The sequence below is a fragment of the Sesamum indicum genome, linkage group LG3, assembly GCF_026168435.1.
Source record: "Sesamum indicum cultivar Baizhima isolate 11 linkage group LG3, ASM2616843v1, whole genome shotgun sequence".
Classification (NCBI taxonomy): domain Eukaryota; kingdom Viridiplantae; phylum Streptophyta; class Magnoliopsida; order Lamiales; family Pedaliaceae; genus Sesamum; species Sesamum indicum.
Window position 1 is genome coordinate 21,657,596 of NC_142659.1, and position 26,166 is coordinate 21,683,761.

The 26,166-nt window shown below is 34.8% G+C and overlaps 2 protein-coding genes across 5 annotated transcripts; one reads left to right on the forward strand and one right to left on the reverse strand.

Annotated features, from left to right (window-relative positions):
- Positions 1-703: 703 nt before the first annotated feature.
- Positions 704-15,038, reverse strand: LOC105158358 (Tetratricopeptide repeat (TPR)-like superfamily protein). The gene is made up of 23 exons (XM_088878426.1): positions 14,540-15,038; positions 14,386-14,447; positions 14,190-14,282; positions 13,901-13,973; positions 11,306-11,599; positions 11,149-11,213; positions 10,820-10,951; positions 10,575-10,616; positions 9,962-10,489; positions 8,974-9,128; positions 7,845-8,337; positions 6,963-7,025; positions 6,765-6,866; positions 6,350-6,658; positions 6,187-6,279; positions 5,823-5,924; positions 5,641-5,745; positions 4,942-5,075; positions 4,360-4,543; positions 4,094-4,225; positions 3,865-3,977; positions 3,701-3,779; positions 704-2,786 (listed from the first exon to the last, which is right to left on the reverse strand). Exons 1-23 carry the CDS (start codon positions 14,607-14,609, stop codon positions 1,041-1,043), a joined length of 5,169 nt encoding a protein of 1,722 aa, XP_088734552.1. The 5' UTR covers positions 14,610-15,038; the 3' UTR covers positions 704-1,040.
- A 7,241-nt stretch (positions 15,039-22,279) lies between these two features.
- Positions 22,280-25,967, forward strand: MMH-1 (MUTM homolog-1). 4 transcript variants are annotated; one of them, XM_020692930.2, is made up of 11 exons: positions 22,280-22,620; positions 22,737-22,788; positions 23,137-23,194; positions 23,389-23,457; positions 23,551-23,676; positions 23,829-23,879; positions 24,091-24,168; positions 24,263-24,355; positions 24,417-24,519; positions 25,039-25,073; positions 25,147-25,967. In XM_020692930.2, exons 1-11 carry the CDS (start codon positions 22,392-22,394, stop codon positions 25,687-25,689), a joined length of 1,437 nt encoding a protein of 478 aa, XP_020548589.2. In that variant the 5' UTR covers positions 22,280-22,391; the 3' UTR covers positions 25,690-25,967. The 4 variants fall into 4 exon arrangements, with proteins under 4 accessions (XP_020548589.2, XP_011073394.2, XP_011073391.2 ...); XM_011075092.3 differs by lacking the exon at positions 24,417-24,519 and having other exon boundaries at positions 24,263-24,362; XM_011075089.3 differs by lacking the exon at positions 24,263-24,355 and having other exon boundaries at positions 24,417-24,537.
- Positions 25,968-26,166: the final 199 nt, after the last annotated feature.

A 26,166-nucleotide genomic window follows, 5' to 3' on the forward strand; every position in this document is an offset into this window, starting at 1 on the left:
GAACCCGACTAGAAGACCCTTGTAGACAAGCCGTCCGATCAAAAGTGCAGATTGGTCGGATGCGTGACACGTTACCCATTCAATAGTGTCCACATGGGTCCTATAAATACACCCAGACGCCATAATTAAAGGTAACTGGTTTATATATGTTTTTCGACCTGAACACTTAATCGCATACTTTTATCTCAATCAATCTGACTTGAGCGTCTGAGGGTCGTTATAGGGGACGCGTCCGACGAGCTTCACCCTTGTGTTTTATTCTCAGGGATCTAATACTCGACCTGGGAGGAATTAGTGAGCAACCAAAAGGGACCAAGCCTTGAGATCGCTAATTTCGAGCACGATCAAGAACCATCATTCTTTGTTTGCCTTTAGACCCTTTTGTTTATAATAACAGTACCCGTCATAGTGTAACAAAACTTTTTCTTTGTGGAAAAATTTCAATTCTTACTGACACAAAATAAGTTCACTAGTAGCCATAAGACAATAAAAACTGCTCTCAAGTCTTCTTTCGGAAAATGCAATATCTTGAAATAGCAGACGGCCAAGCAAGATCGACACACTGCAAGTAAGATTAGCACTTAGCAGATGACGAATGTTTTGAAAAGATTGAAGAGTTGTATAAATTCATTATAGTCAAGTTTCTATTGTTTATTTACTCATTAAATCACGTACTAAGGGGAAAGTAGGATGAACAATGTGGTTATTTCATGAAACAGGGAAAGAATATGCGGTTTCCTGGTGAACCTTTCATTAAGGATAAAACTGTAGCTTCAAAGAGAACTAAAGGCAAAGAACCAAGGAATTTGTACATCATTCAAAAATCTTTGGGTGAGAAATCACCAGCCTCTATCTCAACTGATGGAACGCTCTAGGAGCCCATTTTGATCAATTATATAGGACCAAATACAATGGAGTCCCTATCAGGTCTGTATCTTGAACTACAGCTTAACATCGGCCGTTTACTTTTTTCTTGGTTATCTTCATGATTGAGAAGATGAAAATGCTAAACAGGAAACTCATTCTCAAGTACTCTCTCTTCAACGTACTGAGGCACAGATTGATTGTTGACTGTAAAGGCCATCAACGCTGTTTGTGAATTGCTGCTTGTTTCTTCTTCGCTTCCTGACAAGCACAAAACCTTCCCCATCTCTTGTCTTATTTTTATTTACATCAACCAGTTTTTGTCGCTCACTGCTATTGATATCAGATGTGGATGCTGCTGCTTTTCCATCATTCCCATAGAAAATCTTTATGATAGCACTGTCATTTGCGACTGCTTCAGCAGAATTACTTGAAAATTCCTGCTTCTTGTCACTGACTGGAGCTGCTGTTGGAGTATCTGAAGTATTCTTTACTGACTTAACTATGAAACTTAGCAGTATCTGCCTTGCCAACTCTGCTTTCTCTGCATCAGAAGTGTTTTTCTTGGATTTTTCTCCTCTAACATCAGTTGTAACATTTTCGTCAAGCCTTTCGCTTCCATCAGCCACAATAACCATGGTATTGGAATCAGTAGAAGAATCAAAATCAGTAGTGGGTTTTGAATCTTCAGCTGCTGCATTCATTTGCCATGCTTTTCCAGGAACAAATTCAGGTGCATGTGGGTTCATTGTCTTTGGAGAAGCAAAATGACTTCTTTCAGAAACAGGAATTTGGTAATTCAAAAACCCTGGTCTGATCCGGAAACCATGGCTTGCCCTGTAATACATAGGTGATCTAGGACCACAAGGAACTCGAGCAGCAACTGATGGGAACACCACTGGTTCTGTGAGTGTGCCTTGGCTGGCTACAACATCATAGACACTAGTCACAGCAGGGGGGTTCAATGGATGACTCAAAGGATAGGCACCTGGACTAAATGGCTGAGCAGCGGCTGAGAGTTTGCTTCCATTTGTCTCTGCAGGTTTCTCCTGGTTGCTGGTACATGAATTATCTTCAGTGTCTGAGCGGGAATACACCAGCTCAGATCCAGTTTCCTGAATATCACCTTCATTCTCTCCTTTTGGGTTTTCATGATCTGGTGTTGAGTCATTTACAGGAATTCGGTCGCTCCCGTCCTGCTGGTCTGTCTCTTTTGGACTAATGCATATCTGGTTGTCAGTTTTTTCCTCACTTAATTCTTCTACTTTCTCCAGTAAGGGCTTTAGAACCGTACCTGGTGCAGCGACTGCCACTTCTTTGTATGACAATGACTTTGAAGCTAATGCTGTTCGAGAGGCAGGAAGTGGAGGAACTCTGGGGGCTCCAGGAATCTTTCCAGGCGCTTTATTTGAATCATCACTACTATTTAAACTTACAGTGCCAGCTTGTTTCATAAGGGACATTTCAGCTGAAACTGCCTTGACCGTAGCTTTATGCCCCTGTGAAACAGTATCCTTCCTGTGACTACTGTCCTTATAGTTGGAGTAATTAGATATCTTTAACCTGGCAAGATCTGGACGCTTTCTGTTTAACTTTCTAGTAGCTCCATTTCCTGACCGTCCTTTCGAAGTTGCCTCCTGCCACCCTTCTTCTGACTTTACTTCGTAAATGATTTCTTCTGAAAGTGGACGACCATATCTAACTTCATTATCCTCGAAATGTTGCTGAGAGGCTTTGTTATCTACTTTATCGTCTTCACTGCTAGTTTCCTCCACTATGGCGCTGATTTCTATGCTTCCAATGTTAATGGTGGTTTCACTCTTGCCCTCGCTCTTGCGCTCTTTCTGCTCTGGAGGGGAAATGGTATTTTCACTCTTTGTTTCTTGCTGCTCTGCAGGGGTTTTATCACCAACTGAAGAAACCTAAGAGATCATATAACAAACAAAAGTTGGTAATTAAAGTTGCAGCACATGTATAAAATGGATCATTCTTTGTCCGATAAATAATGAAGGAAAATGAAAATGAATGCATTTTTCGTACGATGGAGAAGGAAGATATTGCCAATAGAAGTTGAATAAGTGTTTCCATGTCCAACAAAACTAAAGAAATAATAAAACAGATGTCTCCTGTCCTCTCTCTCTGCACTCCAATGTGGACTTACGCCTATCTGGCAGCAAAAATTACCAGGGAGAAGGTGGAGAAAAGTAAAGAATAATATAAACAGATCCCCCCCCCCCCCCCCCCAATCTGGACTTTACACCAGATCAGACAGCAAAACTACCAGAGCAGGTGGAGGAGTAAACTAAAGAACAATAAGACAGCTCTCTCTATCTCCCAGAACTCTGTTATGGATATTATACCCTGTGTAGTCTCAATTTGCCCTCAATCCGGACTTTACGCTGGACCTGGCAGCAGAACTACCAGGAACGAAGGTGGAGATGATTCAGAAGATGTTACATAACACATTTCATACTTTATTCATACCAGATTTTTCTGTGTCCAACAAAAGATAAAAACTGATGGAAAGGAATTCCTCTCTCTCTCTCTCTCCCCCCCCCCCCCCTCCCCGAATGTTGAATCAACAGGGATTTAGTTTAGGACGTGAGAGCAGAATGTCAACATGGGAGTATTTGGTACATTTGATAATTTAAGTGAGTTAAATAGTTTTCGCATAGTTTAGGAGTGCAAACTGTATTTATCATGATGAATAACTGATGTTTTGGAAAAGAGCTTATTCACATAGACACAGATCCATGGCACTGATCTAAACATGGAAACCAAGCAGCAAATTTGCAAACTGATTTTTTTTTCCCCACACATAAGCAAAAATTAATACCTTTGAACGCCTTTTCCTCTGAGCATCTGCCGCCTTTGACTCCTGATCTGGACTTATAAAATCAAGGAGATCTGACACACTGCACGATAAGGTTAACGATTTGGGTTCTCCGGGTTGTGATAGAAGCTTCAAAACCAAGCAATATGGAAATACCATATCAATACCTCAGATGACCTTTGCTGGCAATGGATGCATCTGGTTTTGGAGTTCCATTACGTGCAGCTTCTTGCTGTTCCAAGGCTTTTGACTCAAAGTATTCAAGCCAAGCAGCCGCATCCTGCAGTACTTGGTATATTAAATTCCATACTTCCATAATCCAAAATTAAAAAGCTACCACATGATATGCATCTGTAGGTTTAAGTTAGTAATTTTACGCAGTTAAAATTTGTGAACCTGAGTACGAAGATCTTCTGCGCCCAGTTTAGCCTGAAGAATTTGTAATGTAGTTTGTTCATGTTGCACGCTGAGGGTGTATGCTTCCATCAAGGAAAGAGCAATGGCTATGGCATGATAGCTAGCAGCAGTCTGTAAGATACAAAAATTATCTTATTAACAGTTGGGCAATGAATTTGATTAACGTGACTTAATATCTCATGCATGTAAAGAAGCTGTTCATTTTCATGATGTTAATGCCATTAGAGGGGATATGCATGGCAAACCTGTATGTGATCTGCTCCTAGTAGTCTTTGGTTGCACTTAAGAGCTTCATGCAGATATCTGAGAGCAACGTGAACATTTCCCATACCCTCTTCCATCATAGCTACATTTATGTAAGTAGCTGCTGTGTTTGGGTGAGAAAGCCCGCATGTGAAATGAAGAAGATACAAAGCACGGTTGACATATCTGCCCAAGTTGATCAAGACTCATGATTATGAAAGTTAAGAGTAAAACTATGGACAAACGAGAGAATAAGTAACTGCTTCTGTTGAAAGAATTTCTTAAGTATCTTATGTAGAAGTATGATTCCACATAAAGCAGAGTCCTAAGTACAACATGATTGGCAGTAGAACTCCAAACAACCTTTGGTTATAACCTGAACTTAAATACTTTTGGATGAAAGTACGACTATGAATGAAGCAGAACAACAAGAAACACAAGATTCATCACAAAAGTTCAGAATGATGTTCAGTTTAGAAACTGAAAGTTAGAATATTTTTTATGATAACTTCTGTAGGATCAGATGTAAAAGCAAAATCAATTAAAGATCAAATGACAAGAATAATCTTTAGAAACCAACTTACTTCAGAGCCAATTCAATGTGTTGAAGACGGTAATAAAACACTGATAGATCCCCATAGCTCTTCATCGTATCTGGATGGTCAAGCCCCAATTCCCTCTCGTTGATGTCTAATGCTTTCTGCTGATATATAGTCGCCTATACAAGAATATTTCAGACACAATTTACTTGGCTAGTTCACATAGATGTATAAGTAGGCATGCAGTCCTTGACTTCACTATGTCAAGGTGCTGTCTTAGGATATAATAGCATAAAATGATGTTTAAAGGTGCAAAAAGTTGTTCATATAATCTGTTCTATGGCATTCCAGAAACATCTACAACTTTGATCATTTACAAGATCCAGAAATGATAGTGCAGTGCAGCAGTGGTGCATATATCAACCAAAGACGGGGATTAGGAAAAGCTCTTTGTTAACTACTTGTCAGTTCCTAAACTTAAGAACAATATATATACCAAAGTAGTGCTCTTTCTTTTATTGATCTCAACTACACAGCATAACAACATATATTATCTGGGTGAATTTCAAATGTCAGTGATTTCCCTAAGCAGAATCACGCAACAAGTCTTCTAATCCCTAGAACAGTAAACTCCCTTTCACATTCTGCACCTACATTTTGTTTTTTGTTGTTTGCCCAGGAACAATAAGCAGACACATCACGCGAGTTATACACATCAAAAGAAGCAGAAAAACTTTCTCTTACCTGATTAAAGTCTCCAGTGTGATACAGAACAACAGCAAGAAGACTGTAAGCACTTGCAGTTGCACGATGATATGGACCACAAACGGCTATCATCTTTGCCAGAGCCTTCAATTACAAGGACCACAACATCAAGATTGAGACATGAAATAGTATATTAAATAAATAACAAATGATTACATTACCTTTGTACCATAATTAACAGCATCTTCTAGCTTCCCTTTATCTAATGCAATCTTGGATGACTCAAGTAGAGTGCGCCCATCGGCAGAGGAGCACCCTACATGCTGTAAAGTATGAAACAAAAAGAATAAGTTACTGAGCCGCCACCATTTCAAAATATGGAAAAAATCACAGCATACTCCTCCATTTCCTTATAGAAGATATTCTATCCGTTAGAAAAGAAGTTAAAGAATGTATTATGCTCGTTCTGTCCTGTATGGGGACATTAGACCGGGAGGATATTCTGTTGACTCGCACTGATGACAATTTGACTCCACTAGAAATTGACCAGCCCAATTCATTTTTTTCATGATTGTTTGTTCCTACCTTGCAAACTGGCACTATGCTGATGATGTCAGACTTCGTGAATGGAGTGCAGTTTTCCAGATCATAGTCCTTTGGGACCAACTCCAGTCCAACCTAAAAAGCAGGAATTCAATATATCTCTTTCAAGTTAAATGGATTTACAAGAAATTATTTCAGACAGTACCTTGTGACAAAGTCCTCGGAGAATTGATAACTTTCTCAAGTGTTGGAATTCATCTTTCAGTCTCCAATCAAATCTTTTTGCCAAAAATGTCCGCAACCATTGTAATTTGAGAACTTCATCACTTGGGTCATTATTTTCGACATTGCAAGACCCAAGCAAGAAATTTAAGGCTGTAGCTATAGCAGTGGGCATGTCATCCATATTCTCAACTGAAGCAATGACAGCTCGAAGTACATGCTTGAAAGCTCGAGTAACCATTTCATGGATACAAAGAGACTGTATATGGGGAAGCTTATCTGCAAGTTCAACCTGGTTCAAGCAACTCGATTAATTTCAACTTGAAAACAAAAGCAAGGATTTCAGAAGAGCACATGAGCACACGCGCTCACACACACAGATCAGACTATTCACCCACCACGCGACCTAAAGAACGCATCTGTAATCCTCTGAGATGCATGAAGTCAGTCAGTGTACGACCATCAACTGGAGAAAGTTCCAGTGATGCAAAGTCTGTCACCTGAAAACAGATAGTAAATTAAGGGGTAGACTGGGTCCAAAGACACTGTAAGATTCCATTAGTTCATTTCAATTTAAGCTATTAAAGAAATGGTACCAGCTTAGGCAAAGCAACATCATCATAATACTCATTTGCCATCTTGACCAGCTCATCTGCTGACTGCAGGTTGAAGCAGTGATCATAAATACATATGCGCAGAAGTATGTTCAGAAACCAACGAAACAAATCATAAAGTAAATTTCAGAATTAGGTTAAACAGATTCAATTAAGATTACTTAGTTAATTTTACTGTGGGAGTGGTCAACAATATTAATCATGCCCCTCAACAGGGCAACAATCATATCATACTTTACTGACAGTAAACTATTTAATTATGGCAAATTTAGTAATCCTCCAAACAGCCTACAGTTTCCAAATACTTCTGTGAAGGCACTGATATTGTGGGCAGATAATTGTTCTTTTCCGGTCAACGCTTAATCAACAACTGAATTTAGACTTAATCACATGGCACCTCATATCTGAATGAAGAAAAAGCAAAACCTTAATGGATTCATCTCATGAACCCCCTACATCTCCTCACAAGTACTTGTCAATCCACAATCAGTATGGAGAGGGGGGTGATTGAGAATTTGTACAATCTTAAAGCATCCAAATTAAATTTTGGGCTTTAATGAATTTCTTTTATAGCTTCATTACCCGGCAACTTTTCTCATGGTAACATTTTCAAATCAATTGAATATCTAGAACCTAGTTAGTTAAGCTGGAAGCAAGGGTCTAGTGTAGAGTGATTTATGATCTACAGAAGAATATGTATTCTTAATAGGAAAAGGGCAGAAGATGGCAAACATAGAGGATTGGCGAGAGAGAGGAGATAGGATATGAAGGCCTCTCGTAAAGTGGTCTGTCCCTGGTATACATGTAGGTTGCATTTATATAATATTTTTCACACATCTTAACAGTATTAAAGAAAAATATTACCTTTGTATGAAGGCCAATACCAGTGTCTTTCAAGCGTAAGAAGGCATCTTCAGGAACATATTTCAGCAACTCAGAGTCAGACTCACAGATTTTGTTCCCCTCACTGTTGTTCTCCGTGTTTAAGCTGCTGGATCCGGCATCACTTTCCTCCTCCTCGCTAGCACTTGAGATTTTCTTTTCCCTCTTCTTTAGCATTTTAAATTCTTTCCCAAGTCCTTTAACCACTGTTTCCACCTTATTATCTTCCTTATGACTTCCAGAACTGTTATGTGCTGGCTTTTCCTGCTTTTGTAGATGCTGCACCCAACAAGAACCAAGTTCCCATCTGATACAACTTTCTGCTGTAGCAGGATTATCATTTAGCTTTGTCAGGCTATCTTTTATTACTTTCTGGACCAGACATCTTGAAGTTCCAAGATCCATCAAATTAGGCTGAAGATTTTGGCCTCTGACTGCTGATCCGGCACATGGCTGATTGAGCATTACTCTTAAACTGCAAAGCATCCCCGATGAGTTCTTTTGCATATGACAACCCAAGCGAATAAAGACAGGAAACTTTCCAAAACGGGTATAATCATTGGCTTTCCAACTATAACAATATAATCTATCATCGATAAGACTCCACTATCACTGCAAGGTATGCATAAACATAATCTTTGTCTGCCAAAAGCATACATTATCCAATAATGTCAACTTATGTGCAATTTTTGAAGAGAAATAGATACATCAGAATGACATAATAGAGTGTAATTAAGAACTGAGATAAACCAAATTTCCTGAGCTAGCAACTTCATTCTAGCACGCAAAGCATACTTATGGCACTGACAATTCCAACAAGAAACCCCACTTAGGTGCTTCAGTTGCCTATCCAATGATCTTACAGAAAGCCAACTACAACAGGTAAAATGTGACGGCACTACTATCACCATTAGCCACTTAAATGTCAAATGCTTGATAATTCTAATATGGAGACCAAATCTCTATGGGTATCATTGATGCAAATGGTAAAGGACTACAAAAGCAACCTTTGACGCATCAATCCATCATATGCTTCATCAACAATAGGTCTCCAGCAAGAGCCTTACTCTTTATCTAAGCATTTGCAACAAGCAAAGATGAGCATTAAAACCTGTTAATATTAAGTGCATTGGCCCCCCCATCTGGTTGGTCCTCAATGTCAATATCTTGTAACAGGCTCTTTCCCTTTTTTACTTCTCCGACAACTTTGACTGTTGCAGTGTAGCCACAATGTCTTACAACTACAACACCCAGAGAAGAAATATCCTGCAAACAGTAGACACTGTTTCATTTTCACAGATAAAAGAGACACACAGCTAAGAGGGATAAGTTACTATAGATTGATTTAAATAACAGCATCTTGAGCCGAACAATTTCTAGTTATTAAGATAATACCAAATACCTCATTGAAGTTCTCCATCCTCTATTAACTAGAGAGATTATTTGGAGTTTTTCCTCAATTCACATTTCTAGAATGCAGTTATGATGTTCACTATTGGGATGCATTACATTGCCATGCAGCAATAAAAGAACAAGGTTACTTAAAGCATGACCTTAGTTGATATGGCAAGTTCAAACACTTCGTTGGATAAAGTTTTACAATTTTTATTGAAAAACCAAAAAAGGCATAATTTCTCACTAAGGACTATATTTCCCCATTTTGGGATGCAGAAAGAAATAGCATCAGAAAGAGACAACACATACGGAAAAGCCAACAAGAGTACATTTATTTCCAAGAGAAACATCTGGCTCTTGTAGAGAAGGCTGGATTGCTTAATTAGATATTGTTTTTCTCACAAGATTAAGTTTATAATATAAAGATCTGACCCGCATTAAAATTTCAAAATATTAACAGATTTCAGGGCAGTAAATAACACTAGATAATTGGACGGTATTTCACGTTTGGTTATTCATAATGGGACTGCCATGTTTGATGTTGTGATAAATGATATACTGCATCAAAGAATATTTTTCTGCCATTGCAAGACATTGAAATGCATCCTTGTTCATGCACAGCCAAGTTATAGCTTCAAAGGATTCATCATAAACCAGAGCAAGTTGATAGCTACAGTTGTGTAATGAGAGTAAAAGTTACTCACATGTACAACTACGCTTTCATCAGCGGTTACTCCTTTAAGTAGATTTCTCTGAGAAACTTCCTTGGCAGATTCATCAAAGGTTTTACTGCCAATAATCTTGAGTTCCCTTTTCAAGCTTGCATCTGCATCATCTCTTTTAACTGTAATAGAAAGGTCTCCAATGCGACTCTCATGTACAACAGAACCCGGACGAAAATTTGATGTAGCCTTAGCAGCAGAATTTATCACTTTCTGTATGGATGAAACAGCTTTAAAAGTGGAGACATCCAGAAAAAGATTATGAACCAAAAATGCCTTTCTATCTCGAACCACTCTCTCTTCTTCAGTTTTGCAAGGTAGGCTTGCCAATATCGCAAAGTCGGTTGCCCACAGTCTACGGTCATATTCTCCTAATCTTCCCTGGCCTCCACCATTTCCTCCCCAATTCTCATCCTCTATCGGGAGGGGCACAAAGTTTGATGCAGAATCCACAGTAGATGGAGGGGCAAGCCAGGTATTGGCACGGAAACCATATGGAAGGTTACCAAACTGAAAAGACCATCATAGTAACTCATTTCTCCTTCCAGTATTACCTTGATCTAGAAATAGTTACTTAAGCTGAACAGAAGCTCACCTTATTGTGTTCCACAAAAGCTTTCATCAAAGATGCATACGCCTGCACATAAATATTAGATCTATTACCTTACTGCAACAAGGTATTAACATACATAAAATAGTCTGAACCAAAACTTACCCGCTAAACTGCCAGCCTATGTTCTGATCATTCAAGAATCAATTTTCTATATTTGGTATATTTTAAGAATTCTTATAGCCTAATATATCGACGTTTGACATTGTCTTGCATATGAAATAACTCACATTGGCAAAAGCTCGACTTTGCTGTTGCAGAAGATCCAGCAGAGAATGGCTCTGCAAAAATTGTTTCCCTAAAGTGTAGAACCCTTTCACGGAGGCCATCACTTGTATTATCTTCCCGTTGCATATCTTTATCTGCAAACATATCATATGATCATCAGTCCCGGAAGTGCGGCACACTTACCACTGGTATTCAACAAAAGACTCATTAAGTTGAAATATTTCACGACTGGGAGCAGAAACGGATACAGTTCATCACAAATGTGGCGCACTCATAATTACAGAAATAATTACATCAAACTTCCACAATAAAAGAATTCCAAACAAAATACCTGCATTTCGAAATAATCACCATCTCTCCGCGTTTCTCCGTCTTTAGTTTCCACTCTCTTCAAATCTGCAAATTTTCAAAAGCAAAAATCACCGGCTGACAAGTAGAACATAAAACAAACCGCTAAAACAGAACCAGAGAGAAGCAATCAAACGCACGTAGTATGGGTGGAGACAGGTGAGAGAAAGAGAAGAACTCGTAGAAATCCGACAACTTCGGAATCGGGTGAATCGCCGCCATATCATAACACCCAGATATCGGCGGCGGCGTCGTCTCCGGCGACTGCAACTCTCCATCCGGCACTGCCGTGCTCTGCTGGACTTTAGTTTTCTTCGACCGAGACTCCGTTACTCCTCCGCCGCCCTTAGGCTTGGCGAAGCGCGTCGTGCACGCGACGATGTCGAGCAGCCTCCGCACATGGGATACCGCACGTGACTCATCCGCATAGTCCTCTGCATCCACAGTGGCAACCTTGTTAATAAGTCAAATATCAGGGCAAATTGCCTACTCCAACAGTGACGTGGAAGCACTCTGAGGGTTGACCGATGGCGTGTTGTGTTTAAAAAAACGTTTTTGGCTCCCCAAATGATCCATTCATAATTGCCATGCAGAAATCCCCGAAAGGTTCCACCATCCAACCCCACAATAATTATAAAAACCTAATAAAAGCACTGCCCCGAGGACCACGTTTTTGTCCCACTTCTACAACTAAACTCGTGCTTCTCGTTTTATTTTTTTTTTAAAAAAAAGAAAAACATCAATGCAATTAATGTATAAATAGACATATTATATGACTCACGTAACAAAACAGTCATTTTAATCAATAAATTAATATAATTAATAATCGACGATTCACAATAATTCACATAAAATAAAATAAACATTCACACATTCAGTAAAAATTGGATTCATGACCTCAAACTTATTTATAAAACATCAATCATAATTTTAAACATTAAATTAAGACATCATCAATACTAAGCTCGTGTTTCAAAGTCATCACAATTATTCTCATCATATGAATGATCATCTTAGACATAATTTCGCAACATTACTCAGCGTGCGATGACTACTAGTGGGTAGGTGACACAACTAACCATTTTATAATCCCACATAAATTTAATCTTCTTGAAATCACCATAATTATATTATTATTAATCCCAATGGATTGGCTGCTACACAAATTAAGATTAGATCAGTCAACAAGAAGCTATTTAAAATATAATTAGTAAAACCATAGACACATAAATATAAAAATTTAACTTTTTGTCCGTATGTGGCCACCAACATTACAAAAATACTCCAGACAACAACTGTAATTTTCTATATATATGATTATATATGAAAAAAATTTAATAATCTAAATTACGTCACGCTAAATAATAAGCTCAAGTATTGATATAACATAATTTAATTTTTGTTATTTATATTTTCACTCCTAATCTATACGACTTATTATGTTCGATGATGTTAGACTTACAACGACTTTTGGTCGATTGAATGTATATATATCGATAAAAATATTATGAAACATATTTGATTTTATACATATGACAATCTCTTAAAATTTTTCCATCACAAATATTCTATTAATGTACATTTAAAATTAAAAATATCAGTTATACTTCAGTTATTTATTTTATTTAATTTTTTGTTCATATAATTAAATAAAAATAATAAATTATATACACACATCAAATATGCTTCAATAGCTAAATACATTATTTTTCGTTATCGACGTAAAACCGTCCTACATTTTTAGTTTCAAGCTACGACATATTTAAGAACATGCATGGGCTACGGGACTATGGGACTACCAAATTGACAATTTTATGCATAGGTCGATTGCATTAATGTTTTGCATGCAGCAACTGTTTAGACAGAAATCAAATAATAATTAAAAATATACACTCCGATTACATTTTATATAAATACATATTTAAATTTATAAATATTAATTTATAATTGAAGGTACCAATTTTCTCTATAAATTGGGTGAGTAAATAGAAATTTTCCTTTAATAGAAAAAAGTTACCATATGCAACAAATAAATAAATTACTTATATGTCCACAAGTGGGTAGGTATCTTGTCGTGCTGCACCCTGGTATATACTGCCCACCTACTAATTTAAATTTTTGATGGACCTACACTATTTAATATTTAAATATCTTGGTAAACCCGTCTAGCTTTTAATATTTTTTTAAAAATAGTCGCATAACTTCTACCAGAGTGTGATTGATAAGTTGAGTATATACATTATAATATTTTAAAATAAAAGAAATCATGGCTGCTGGTAATTTAATTTAATATTTAAGTATTATTATATTCGAGATTGATGAAATTTATAAAAATAAAATTAAAAAATTACTTCATATATATGTCGCTTTTTTATGTGTCTTGTTTGACTTAGTATGAATTTTATATGTAAGTTAAAATAATAATGAGAATAATAAAATTATTATGATTATTATTATTTATTTATTTTTTTATGTGCTTTAGTTTGATGATGTTACATTTTACCTTTAAATTAAAATCATTAAAAAATAACAATTTTTTATAAATAAAAATTTGTTGAAATATTAAAAAAATGGAGCAGAGGGTTTCTTCTGCCACAGAGACAGAGAACAGAATTAGAAAGTTTAATGCATTTTTAAATATATGTGTATATTATAATGTAGTAATTATATTTATTTGTCTTCTCCCCCACACCCCCAAGAAGGGTTGTACCGGATGCATGGAAATGTGTACCTACCTTCAACCATTCTGAGCAGACATGGCTTGAGGCTCACAACCTCCAACTTGTCACTCAGCCTCTGCCCTTTAACCTGTCCACTCCAACATCATTTGCCAATGAAGGAAAACACTAATTAATTAGTCCAGCTGATCACAATCCCAATAAACACACACACACACACACACACACGGGTGTATGTGTGTGGAAAGAGCCTGGTAGAATCCCAGTAATGGATGTAGAATACACACACACTCACTCACAAGAAAACACAGAGACACACACATGTGTATGTGTGTGAAATTTTTACCTCATGGGAGAGGGAGTAGGTGGTGAAATGGCAGGTCTCAACATTGACAGCCAGCAGCTTCTTCACATCAAGTATCTTATCAGTTGAGATGCCCTTCATTCAACAATTAATTAATTAATTAACATGGAAATTAACAAACATGTCAATTAATCATTAATGAAGATTTGATGTTGATGATGATGATGATGATCTCAACCTTGAGAACAACTTGAGATTCATAAGGAGTGATGACTGTGATATCAACAACACTTGGTACAACTGCAAAAACATACAATTAAGCCCAAGAAACTGTAAAAAGAAGGTAATAATTAGAAATGAAAAATGGATTAATTAGTGTGAGAATTGCTGACCCTTCTCCTCTTTCTTCTTCTTCTCATTTTTGGATTTGCTGCCTTTGCCCCTACTGGATCTTGGGGCCATTTTTCTTTTCCTTTTTTTTTTTTTTCTTGGGGGGTTAATAAGCTAAAAGAAGCAAAAATCAAAGGGAGTTTGATGATTCTGGAAATGGTGATTACAAGAAAGTAGTGGAGCTAAGAAGTGTTTGTGGGCATGCAGAAGGATGAGATGAGAGAGAAAGGGGATGAAAGAGAGAGTGGTGAGAAGCAAAACTTTTGGGGATAGAAAGAAAGTGGTGAAGGAAATCAAACTTTGTGAAGGTTTTGGAGAAGAGGAGATAGAGAGATAGGATAAGGGGTTTTGGGTTTACCTTTTCTTCAAGATTTTCTTAAATAAATCCTGACCTCTCCTTCTTGCTCTCTTTGATTATCCATCCACACACACTCTCGCACTCAAACACCCACCAAAAAACACGCACTCACACAGTTACTCTCTCTCTCTCTTGTGTTTCTCTCTCTACACGATACATGTGATGTCCTTTTTCTAGAGCTATAGAGAGCAAGTGTGTGTATGTGTGTGTAGTCCATGCGCTGTGGATACAAACAAAAATTGGTGGGGAGGAGGAGATGACCGTTGGTCTCTTGCCACGTGGCACCTAGTGATGGGGTGGGTGGGTTTTTGGGAGGGGGCGGGGGGTGGTTCTTGTCCATCCAGCCGGGCTGCTTTGTATCATTAATTGTTGGTTTATAGAATTTGTTTCATCGTCGTAGCTGGTTTTGTGGTGGGTGATTTTGAGACTTCAATTTTGGACATTTTCGAGTGGGGATTGGTTCCAACTTAATTAGGATGGTAAATAGCTCCAAAGGTTGGCACATTTTCCTTGTTCTCTTCCAATCTTTTTACTATGGATGGCATCGAATCTATTACAAGAGCGGTAATGATAATGGTGGTTGTAGTAGTATTAGTAGTAGTAATCGAAGAAGATCCAGAAGAATTCAAGAATTTGATTAAACGGAAAGAAATACATTAAATTTAGAAGAGTTTTACTTGAATCCAATGAGTTATAAGGAGGAAAATAAAATTGTTGTCACGACGTCTTAATTTATCACGCAGCTCGTTTGACAATAACGATACTTTTATTTACCCAACAGATATATTTTCGAATAGTGTTTTAGATATCAAAACGTATTTAACGGTTAAAGTTAGAAAACGACAAGTCGACCGTTATTTCAAAGTTGTAGAAAAAATGCCTCAAGGGTTTTTGTTGGTTTCAAAAGAATTCAAGAATCTAATTAGTTGGAAAAGCGTACTGTGATCGTGAGAAGTTACTTATATCTGTGAATGTGGAGATGCTAATAGTACGTTGCAATTCACAAATATGTAGCAGAACTCGACAAGAAAAAATATTCTCCGTACTTACCATGATCATATGCTTTTTGTACGTATTCGAAAAAGATAAACTGCACTTTAGATATGGAAATGTATTTACTGATCCAGATTAAAAATGACAAATCGACTGTTCTCTCAAGTCCCAATGTGAAGATTTTGTGTCAGCTCTGAGATTTTCAATTTGTACACTGGCAATACACGATAGGCATGATATTAGCAAGTACATTTTTTCGTGATTAATTTATGTTGTGTTTAATTTTTGTACCACTATTTATTAATTTCTTGATTTAGGTCTCAAGTGTTTCAATTTTCAACTGCCTAATCTTAGGGGTGCAACCTTATTTTTGTCACATAATTTAGGCACGTACACATTTTGGCCCAATTGGACTTTTTGGCTCGCCTTTGTTTTAATTCAACAAAATTAAGTCAAATCAATCTATGAACTACTAATTAGTATTCTAATTAACTCCCACACAAGTCATTGATTTGTAAGACTAATCAATAGACATAATTATTTGATAAAACATATGATGTTTTGAATTCTACTTATGAATAAATATCTAAATATCTGTCTATTTTAATAATAATTATTAATTTATATGCGTGTGTACTGTTTTTTATATTATTATATATAAATTGAAGACAACACTTTATTTATTAATATTGAATTGAATAAAATTATTTAATAAGATTATTAGTTAGCATGTATCTCCTGCAAAATAATGAGTTTACGCTAATTATTGACTAGATATATAATTAAAATATCAAAATCATCATTGATTTGTGCGAGTTATTTCCTATTACTATTAATTATCGATGGTAACGAACTGGGTCTATAACGGGCACTGTATCAAAAATTGTGATCAAACCTGTCAAGAAATTCTTGGATTTGAGATCTTACCTACCTCGAACCCAGTGTACCTGATACACTCAGTTTAAAATTTTTAAAATATTAAAAATATATTTTTTTAAAAAAATTATATTGTCATAACTTCATTAATATTAAAAAAATATTACTGAAAAATATTATTTTTTTTATAAATTTATATGTGCACATTTTAGACTTTAAAATATTAAAAGGTTAAAAATATATGTATTACTTATTTACATTTAAACATCTACAAAATATTTTATATCATTAGTTTAATTTATAACAAATATTTTTTTTTAGTATATATAAATATAAACAAACTGTACACATCTTTTAATACATGTATAAATATACTTTATACAAACATATAATATATATATATATATATATAAACCCTAAAAAGATGAAATTCGACTCATCCCAAATGGGGCAAGCCCGGTTTAGGTCATGCCTGTTACTAAGTATATTGTATCTTCTATCACATTCATTATACATACACACGCCACATATATAAAAATATTTCAATCTATTTTATTTAAAAAAGTATTATATAAATAGGATAATTATAATAGATTCTTTTGAAATTTATCATAATTATAAATACCCTCTTATTATTTTAAAAATTACAAATACCTCCAAAAATCAACAATCGTCTTACAAAATACCTCCTCCAATGGGTTGTCACTTGTCATGAGGGGGTATTTGTTATACGATCGTTAATTCTAAAGGATATTTGTAATTTTTCAAAAGATAAAAAGATATATTTATAATTATAACATACAATAAAATCCACTACAATTTATCCTTATAAATATGATATGTTTATATCAAATAAAAAAAAAATGATCCAATATAATTTGAAATAAAAAGTTGAATCCACCAACTTCCACGGCACTGCCGTTTACATACACAATCACACTAAAAATGAAAAATTCCACACGTAACAAACTTTACATGAATTTCAAAACATTGGTTTCAAGAAAGGAAAACGTTCAACATGTGAGTAGGTATATTTTTCCTGTAATAAGGATAGTTTAGTTCAAAAAAAAAAATTTGACCTACAATAAGTCAGTTTTAAGTCAATTAAGGATAAATATCAATTTTTTTTAAATTTTTTTTGTTAATATCAATAAATTCGGTGAATTTTAATTAATATGAGGACTTATTTGTTAGATGGAAGCAAATCTCAAGAGTACTAGATGTAATTTCAAGGAAGGGGAGTGTAATTATTCCTTTTATTTATTTGGGATAATTACTTTTGCCCTCCGATTCATGGTTTGTTTACACAAATTATCTCTATTTTTTTTATTAATCACAAAAAACACACCTGACAATAAAAAAAATATGAATAATTCATGTAATGATGTTGATATTTTCAAATGATGTATGTATACTTTTTGGGTTAATTTCACTTATCATATTCAAATGATACCTCTTTTTCAGTTTTAGTACCCCAAGTTTTCAAGTCATCAAACTTAGCACTCAAAGTTTTTAATTTTTATTCGTTTGAGTACCCTCAGTTAAATTGACTGTTAAAGTCAACCCAACTTTGGAGGAAAAATTAGATGAGAGCTCGTTTATATAAGGGCATATTTGGCTGATATTTTATTCAACTCACAAAAACATTGTCTATTTTGATTTATTTTTATTTTTATTTTATAATTGAGGATAATAATGTAAAAAATACATATTTAATCCAATTTCTATATATATAAAAAAAACCAATTTTATTGGAAAAAAGCACATGCTTTTTCCCTTTTTTTTAAAAAAATGATCCAAAAAGATTAAAATTATTACAATTTTTAAAATTATAGGACCAAATTACAAATTTTAATTTGAACAAAATTAAATATCATCATCTCATTTATAGAACTAAAATTGCATTTTTTTCGAGACGAGGTTTTATGACCTCATAGCCCAATATTTATTTATTTTTTAAAAAAATGATGTCACTTTTACAAATTTGAATGTTGACTGTGTGAATTTTAATGGTTTGACTAAAGAATTATAAAATTATAAAGGAGAAGAAAAAAAAAAAAGTATTAGTGACTGATTAGCGCTTTAGAAGTAAACAATAAAATCTAATGAGTCAAACTTGAAAACTCAATGTACCGCCATTATTCTTTGACAAAAGGAAATACTTTAACATAGCGTGCCTAAGGAAATGCGATTTATTCAAATCTAGTCAACATATCACTTCACCATAGTGATTACTAGAAAAATAAATATTATTACTATTATTATTAATGAAAAGCTACTTCGGACTCAATTTTGTTTAAGATGGTGTTACTCTAAATTTATTTGAAATATTTATAAAGGGATAATTATATTTGCACTTCTTAATTTATAATTTATTTATACAAATTATTTTTGTTTTTGACATAATATATTAACCACGCATAACAGTTAAAAAGCAGTAGTAATTTGTGTAATGATATTAACGTTTTTTAATATATGTGTGTAATTTTTCAAAAAATATGAGTAGCTTGTATGAATGATACTGATGTTTTGATGAGTGTATTTGTAAGTTTTTAAAAGCAAGGGTCATTTGTATAAATAGATAATAGACCAAGAGGTGTAGATGTAATTGTCTCTATTATAGAATATCTTTGGGGTGTCGAGATGGGTTGAGACCCACCCAATCATTTTTGGGTTGAGTTAGATTGGTTATATTTTAAAATGAGTTAATATATGTTGAAATTAAATAAAATTATATTTTGTATGAATTTGATATAGATTTAATATGAATTTAAATGGGTTCGACCCAAAAAAAAAAAAATCCATAAGAACCCACTATTTCTCTTATCTCATGTACACACACTCTCACACACACAAACTCTTCATTTTTTCTTACACACATACTCTCACATCTCTCTCCCACACACATTCCCTCTTAAATTAGTAAAATGGTTTATACTAACCCGTCGCATTTGCAACCCAACCATTTTGGACCCGCTCTTTTAAACTCATTTTGGACCCGGTCCATTTGAACCCGACTCAAACAGCCCATTTGCCACCCCTGGAATATCTTTAAAATTTATAAAATATTAGATCTCATTTTAAAAATAAAATTTTAAAATATTTGAATAAAATAAAATTATGAATTAGAGCTTATCAGATGGTAAATCTTTTCTTTTTTAAATAAATTCTTAAAATATTTAGGTAAAACAGTATTATAGAGCTTTACTAATAAAAAATTTGTAATTAATAAGATCAAAATTAAAAGATTTGTTAATTTTTTTAAAATTTTAAAAATACATAATTATCCCTCCTTTTTTTTTGTTTCCTCTTTTTTGGATCTTTAAGCTCGTTTTCTAAATTTATGCAAAATACTTTATTATATTATAAATTGATTTTTTAAAATATTTGCAACATATTTTTTAATATTTTATAAATTTTCAAACATCTAAAATTAACAATTGGGTAAATTTTGACATGGGTCTTAGCACCACGAACTCCATTTGTCGAAGGCCTAGCCCAATTTAACATGGGCTTGCTTCGAGCACCACATTTTTTTTTTTTTTACATATAGGAAAAAAAGAAAAAAAATTATATGATTTAACATCTACAATATTTTTTATTTTCAAGCTAAAAATAATAGATAAAATTCAAACATTGTCAAAGAATTTTGATATTTATGATAATTAAACAGAATATAAAACAATATTAACAACATATTTTCTTTTTTTTTTTTTCTTCAAAATGCTCTTTAATATCTCTAACACTAATATGTTTTGAAATATACTAAGGCTGCATTTTAATTGATGGATATGAAATTAGATATATCATTTTTTCTAATAAAAAATTATTTAAATTTATCATTATTATCTTTACTGAAATTTGTTGGTGGCTGTTAAATGTTGTTGGCAATAATTCACATTAGTTGAGTGATGCAGCTATTGGTGCCTATTCATTCCTTCACAGTGGGTGTCAGGAATGAAATAATGAAGCCGATAATGGGTGTTATTTTTTTATAGTATGTGTCAGACTTTTTCTTTTTTATTTTTTTAATGCCTGGACTACTATTTACATAAAAATTAAAGATACAATAGTAACTGTTACTAAACCTTTTTATTGAATTAATATTCAATAGTAAAAAATTTATGAAATTGGGCTAAGATTCCAAAGAGTCATCTTTAAGAATTTTTGAAGTTCTTGAAGAATTTTTTTTCATTTCTTCTTTGATAGTAGTTTTGATCAATTTTGTGGCTAAAATTTATTTTTTAAGTAGAATCCGTTTTTGTTGATAATTGATTTCTTATCCAAAAATTGTGAAAGTCGTGCAATATGTGAGATTTTGTTGGAAACATTCAACAATTGTTGCTTCTTCAAAATTGACAATATCCATCTTATTTTACCTGACATTATATTTTTTTTTCGAGGGAGAAAATTTGAGTTTTTTATCCAATAATTTTTTAATGTTGTACATTTCATCCAATAAAACGATTGTGGTACTGTACTCTCAAATTTTATATAAATAGTAGTTTCAGACGTTAAAAGAAAATTTAAAATTTATTTGACACTCTACGAAAAAATGACAGTCATTATCGGTTTCACCATTTCATACCCGACGCCCATCAAGGAATAATAGCCACCATCAGTTGCATCACTCCATTGGTATGATTACTGAATTGGATAAAAAATATACATTGAGTAAGTTTTCTCTTCATCATTCTTAATCTTGGATCTTGTTTCATATATTTTTAAAATTTCTTATTTTGAGATTTTATTTTTGTAAGATCTTTAAAATTGTTCAACATTGGTGCTTATATTGACTTCATCTCGATTATGATATCCTAGTACCCATAATATGATTGGTACGAGGGAATATGTCAGGAATTGAATTTAATATTTCTAAACTCGTTTCAAACACATGACTGGTATAACTTGGGCCGGGGGATTGATATGTAGAAATGAAATTGGTACTGTTATCCCTAAATTAATACCAGTCATGTGTTTTAAAATTTCAAATATTATTTAAAATTATATTTATCAAATTCAAATCATCTATGTATATTATTGTAAAGAAAAAAGATGTGTTATAAATACAAAGTGACGGTTTTGATGCTATTATATCAATTATTTTTATTTAAAAATAACATTCAATTGATAAGATAATTAATTTATTTTTAATTTTATATTAATTTAATTATTCAATTAATATATTTTAAATTTATTTATAATATATTTTAAAATATAAAAATATTTACTATAAATGCACAATAACTCCAAGCTTACGGCTACTAGCATATAAAATAAAGTTAGAGCTAAAATAATGAAAAGTGTAGCTTGTATTTAGTTTAGCTAAATTTGAATATGGTAAGTATAATATATTTATTGTGTGATTAATATATATAAAAAATAATTAATTATATAGTAAATATATCACACAGACGTTATAATTAATTTAAATCTATTAAACTTAATTCGAGGTGGAATTTTTAAAAAGAAAATAACTTTTTTGAGGATTGTTTTTTACACCACTGCCCCTCGTGACAGAAACAGAAGCAGAAGAGCGCGCGAAACCTGAATAAAACCCCAACACTATACGCTCTCCTCCAACACTACGCATTCACGGTCACGGTAGAGTACACTACAGTTGTACAATGCCGGAGCTTCCGGAGGTGGAGGCGGCGCGTCGGGCGCTAGAGGAGCACTGCGTTGGGAAGAGGATCAAGAAGTCGACGGTCGCCGACGACTCTAAAGTCATAGACGGTGTCTCTCCGAAGGACTTCGAGGCCGCGCTCGTCGGGAAAACTATAGTCGCCGCCCACCGTAAGGGAAAGAACATGTGGCTTCAGCTCGATTCCCCTCCTTTCCCCTCTTTTCAATTCGGTAATGTTGAATTTGTGACTTTTTACAAAACCCTAAGACGCGTTTATTATTTTTTGCAAGACATGGGCGTTTTACTTGGCTTTCTCTTGGAATTGCTCTGCATTTGTTTGCTACAGGAATGGCTGGAGCTCTGTATATAAAGGGAGTTGCTGTCACTAAATATAAGCGGTAAGTGGCTGTGGCTGCTAATCAGATATCACGGTGGGGTTTGAGTTTTTACTCAAAATCACCTAGGAAGTGTAGTTAGTCTGGCCTATGTAATACCCACATTTAACAATTGAAGATTAACATGTAATATATCACCTAACTTTCAAGTGTCATGCAAGAACCGAGGGGATCAGAGCATTGGTTAAAGTGAAAACAAAATTGACTGAAAAGTTGTGTGGCACTGCACTGTGAGTATCTGTTGTTAAGTACAGAAGACCTGGGTCGAAGGACATATCAACATCTTGTAGTAGCTTCTATGTTTTCTTAAATTCTTTATCAGTAATGATCAATGTATGTGGTTATTGACAGGTCTGCCGTGAAGGATACAGATGAGTGGCCTTCCAAGTATTCTAAAGTATTTGTCGAAGTGAGGTTCCCATTCCTTGACTTAATGGAGTTGGAACTTCTTGTCCTTTAATTAAGCAGATTACATACCTTACCTCACTATTGTATTTCAGAAACTTATACCGATGTCCACCTTCTAATGTATGCATCTTGTACTACATAGGAGAAACATAACGGGGCGTATATTTAATGTGACTTACTTCGTTTTTGGTTCAGCTAGATGGTGGGTTGGAATTCTCTTTCACTGACAAGAGGCGGTTTGCTAAAGTTCGTTTGCTCGACAATGTAATGTAAAATTATTCAATTCACCAGCATATCTGTTGTTTTACTTGATCAAAATGAGATTTCAAGACCCTCTTACAATGAAAATTGTCGCAGCCTGCTTCTGTGCCCCCAATCTCTGAGCTTGGTCCTGATGCATTACTGGAGCCCATGACAGTAGATCGGTTTTACAATTCCTTAACAAAGAAGAAAATTGGAATCAAAGCTCTTTTGCTTGACCAGGTTTTGATTGTTTTCCATCTCAACACTATGTATATGTGTCCTGATTCTAAATGTTCTAGCATATTCAATTCCATAATATTTGTTTTGGATTGCCTTATGTGTTGACTTTGAAGGTGTTCCTTGAGACATTTGACATCTGTTATTCTCTGCAGAGCTTTATTTCGGGCATTGGTAATTGGATGGCTGATGAAGTGTTATATCAAGTTAGTAAGCTTTGTTCTCCATCAATCTATTTCCTTTGCGTGAAAAAAATTTAAATTGGCAAAGGTTTTATCCAATTCAGTAACCGAATTCCTCTTTTATGGTTTAGACCTACAAATCACCCACCACCACTAGAATATTTCCTTTGTTTGTCTGATAAAGATCAAACAAGATTATTGAATTCAATTTGATAGATATTTTATGATTTAACAGTCTCGAACCCATCCACTTCAGACTGCCTCCAGCATGTCCAAAGAAGCCTGTGCAGCTTTGCTCAAATGCATTAATGAGGTGCCAAATTATGTTTTGATATTGTTTAGTAGTTCATCTTTATTTTGAATGAGTATGCATTCAATATGGCTGTTACTGGAGACGGTACCTTTAGGTCACAAACTTTGCTGTTCAAGTTGATGCTGACAGCCTCCGCTTCCCTGATGAATGGTTATTTCATTTTCGATGGGGCAAAAAGCCAGGAAAAGTTAATGGTAAGATGTTTTAAGCATATGTGATTAATTTGACATAAATGGTTTATTTTACAGGTAACTGAAAAGGCTATTGAAGTTGGGGCCGATAGTAGTCAGTTCCCTAGTAATTGGATATTCCATTCCAGGGAAAAGAAGCCTGGCAAGGCTTTTGTTGATGGTTTGGCTCTTGACCTGTGTAATACTCTTTAATGTGTTGCAGTTTAAGTATCTTGGCTGATGTACTGTGATTGATTGAATTGAGTGCATGCTGGATACCATCCAGCACAGAAGGATTTCTGTCTTGATATTAATTAGTTGAGGATCTACTCATTCTCTTGCTGCATCCTGGGCTAAGTCATTTTCTTTATTCTGTTTGTGTGGTTGTTTCCATTTGTTGAGCTTTGTCCACTGCAATGTTCATGGTCGGGCTTAATTTTGTGGTTCCAAGTCAAGTTTGTCAAAAAATGACATTTGAAGTATTAATTCCTCTGTGATGTCAATGAGATTTTGCAGCTGAAGTTGGATCATCTGATGCAAGTCTTTTAGTTTTGAGAAGGAAACAGAAATTGAAGTCCTAGCATCTTAGTTGTATTTGTATTTACTGGTTCTGGCATCTTAGTTGTATTTGTATTTACTGGTTCTGCGTTAGAGTTTCAATTGTTCTATGTGAAAAACTAACAATCTTTTTCTGTTTCAGGGAAGAAAATTGAATTCATCACTGCTGGTAGCAGGGTATGTCTGTCTTCAAGGATTTGCATATGATTCTGGTGTTCTTTCCTGAAGATTCAGTTTGTATCTATTGCAGACAACAGCCTATGTCCCAGAGTTGCAAAAGTTGACTGGCAATCAAGCTGTGAAAGAAGCAGGTAAGCCTTCTAAAAGAACTGCTGCTGGTAATAGCAATGCTGATGATGAATCGGGAGATGAGGACAAGCCGATTGAACCAAAAGCTGTGGGAGGGAGGAAAACTGGTAGAACTAGGAAGCCATCTGCAATGAAAAAGCCGAGCACAAGTGTTTCAGATTCTGACGATGATGAGGAAAATAGTGCTGATGATGTGACTTCTAAGAGAAAGCAAGGGGCTAAGAACCCTCCTGCAAGAAGCAAAGCGAAGGGACTCAATGAAAACAAAGGACAAAGGAGACAAACTAAAGGAAGAACTGCACCTGCAAAGAGAAAGCATGAAGAAAGTGACCATGACACCATTAGTTCAAGCGGGGGTGATAATGAGGATCAACATGAAGAGGCTGAGGAGGTGATGAATGGAAAACGGAGGGGAGCTGGGGCATCATCTAAGAAGAGGGTTGCAATCAGTCAAAATAGGAAGCAGAAGCAAAATGCTAAGTAATGGGAGCTGCTGCTCTTACATGTACTGGAAGAACGGGAAGGAGAAGATGTTGGTTAATACAGCAAAGGTGTTGCTTTTTGTGTAACTTAATTGTAACTGAAGTCGATTGATCTTAGTCCTTAACTTAACAAGCTTCTTAAATAGACTCTGAATGCCTTGTAATTATATTTTGGGTCCAAAAATTAGATTTGTCATATGATTTCAGTCGTACAGCGCCAGTTTTGTACATTTAGTTCCTGACAATTTAAACATCTATTGCCGTTTAGTGGGCATGCTTATCTCGGATTTAATAGTCATCCTCTTGAGGCGGCAAATGCACTTAGTGCGCGTACTTGCTGATTTAGAGTCATTCTGTTGATTTCCAGTTCCGGGTTTATCTGCATGAGCAGACATACCTGTGACGTTCTGTGTACCTTTTTCTATTGCTACTTGTTTTCCTAGCAGAGAGACAAAAACTGTCGGAAATGCTAATTTTCT

Bases quoted from the DNA above. Each gene is read 5' to 3' on its own strand.
- LOC105158358 (XM_088878426.1), bottom strand. From the start codon at position 14,609: ATGGCCCCAAGATCCAGTAGGGGCAAAGGCAGCAAATCCAAAAATGAG. The intron at 6,867-6,962 runs GTACCATTTCTT...ATCTGTTTTCAG, and splicing joins ATGTTGCTTTGCCTAAGCTG to GTGACAGACTTTGCATCACT. The intron at 2,787-3,700 runs GTATTAATTTTT...ATGATCTCTTAG, and splicing joins AGAGGAAAAGGCGTTCAAAG to GTTTCTTCAGTTGGTGATAA.
- MMH-1 (XM_020692930.2), top strand. From the start codon at position 22,392: ATGCCGGAGCTTCCGGAGGTGGAGGCGGCGCGTCGGGCGCTAGAGGAG. The intron at 22,621-22,736 runs GTAATGTTGAAT...TGTTTGCTACAG, and splicing joins TTTCCCCTCTTTTCAATTCG to GAATGGCTGGAGCTCTGTAT. The intron at 24,356-24,416 runs GTTAATGGTAAG...TTTATTTTACAG, and splicing joins GGGGCAAAAAGCCAGGAAAA to GTAACTGAAAAGGCTATTGA.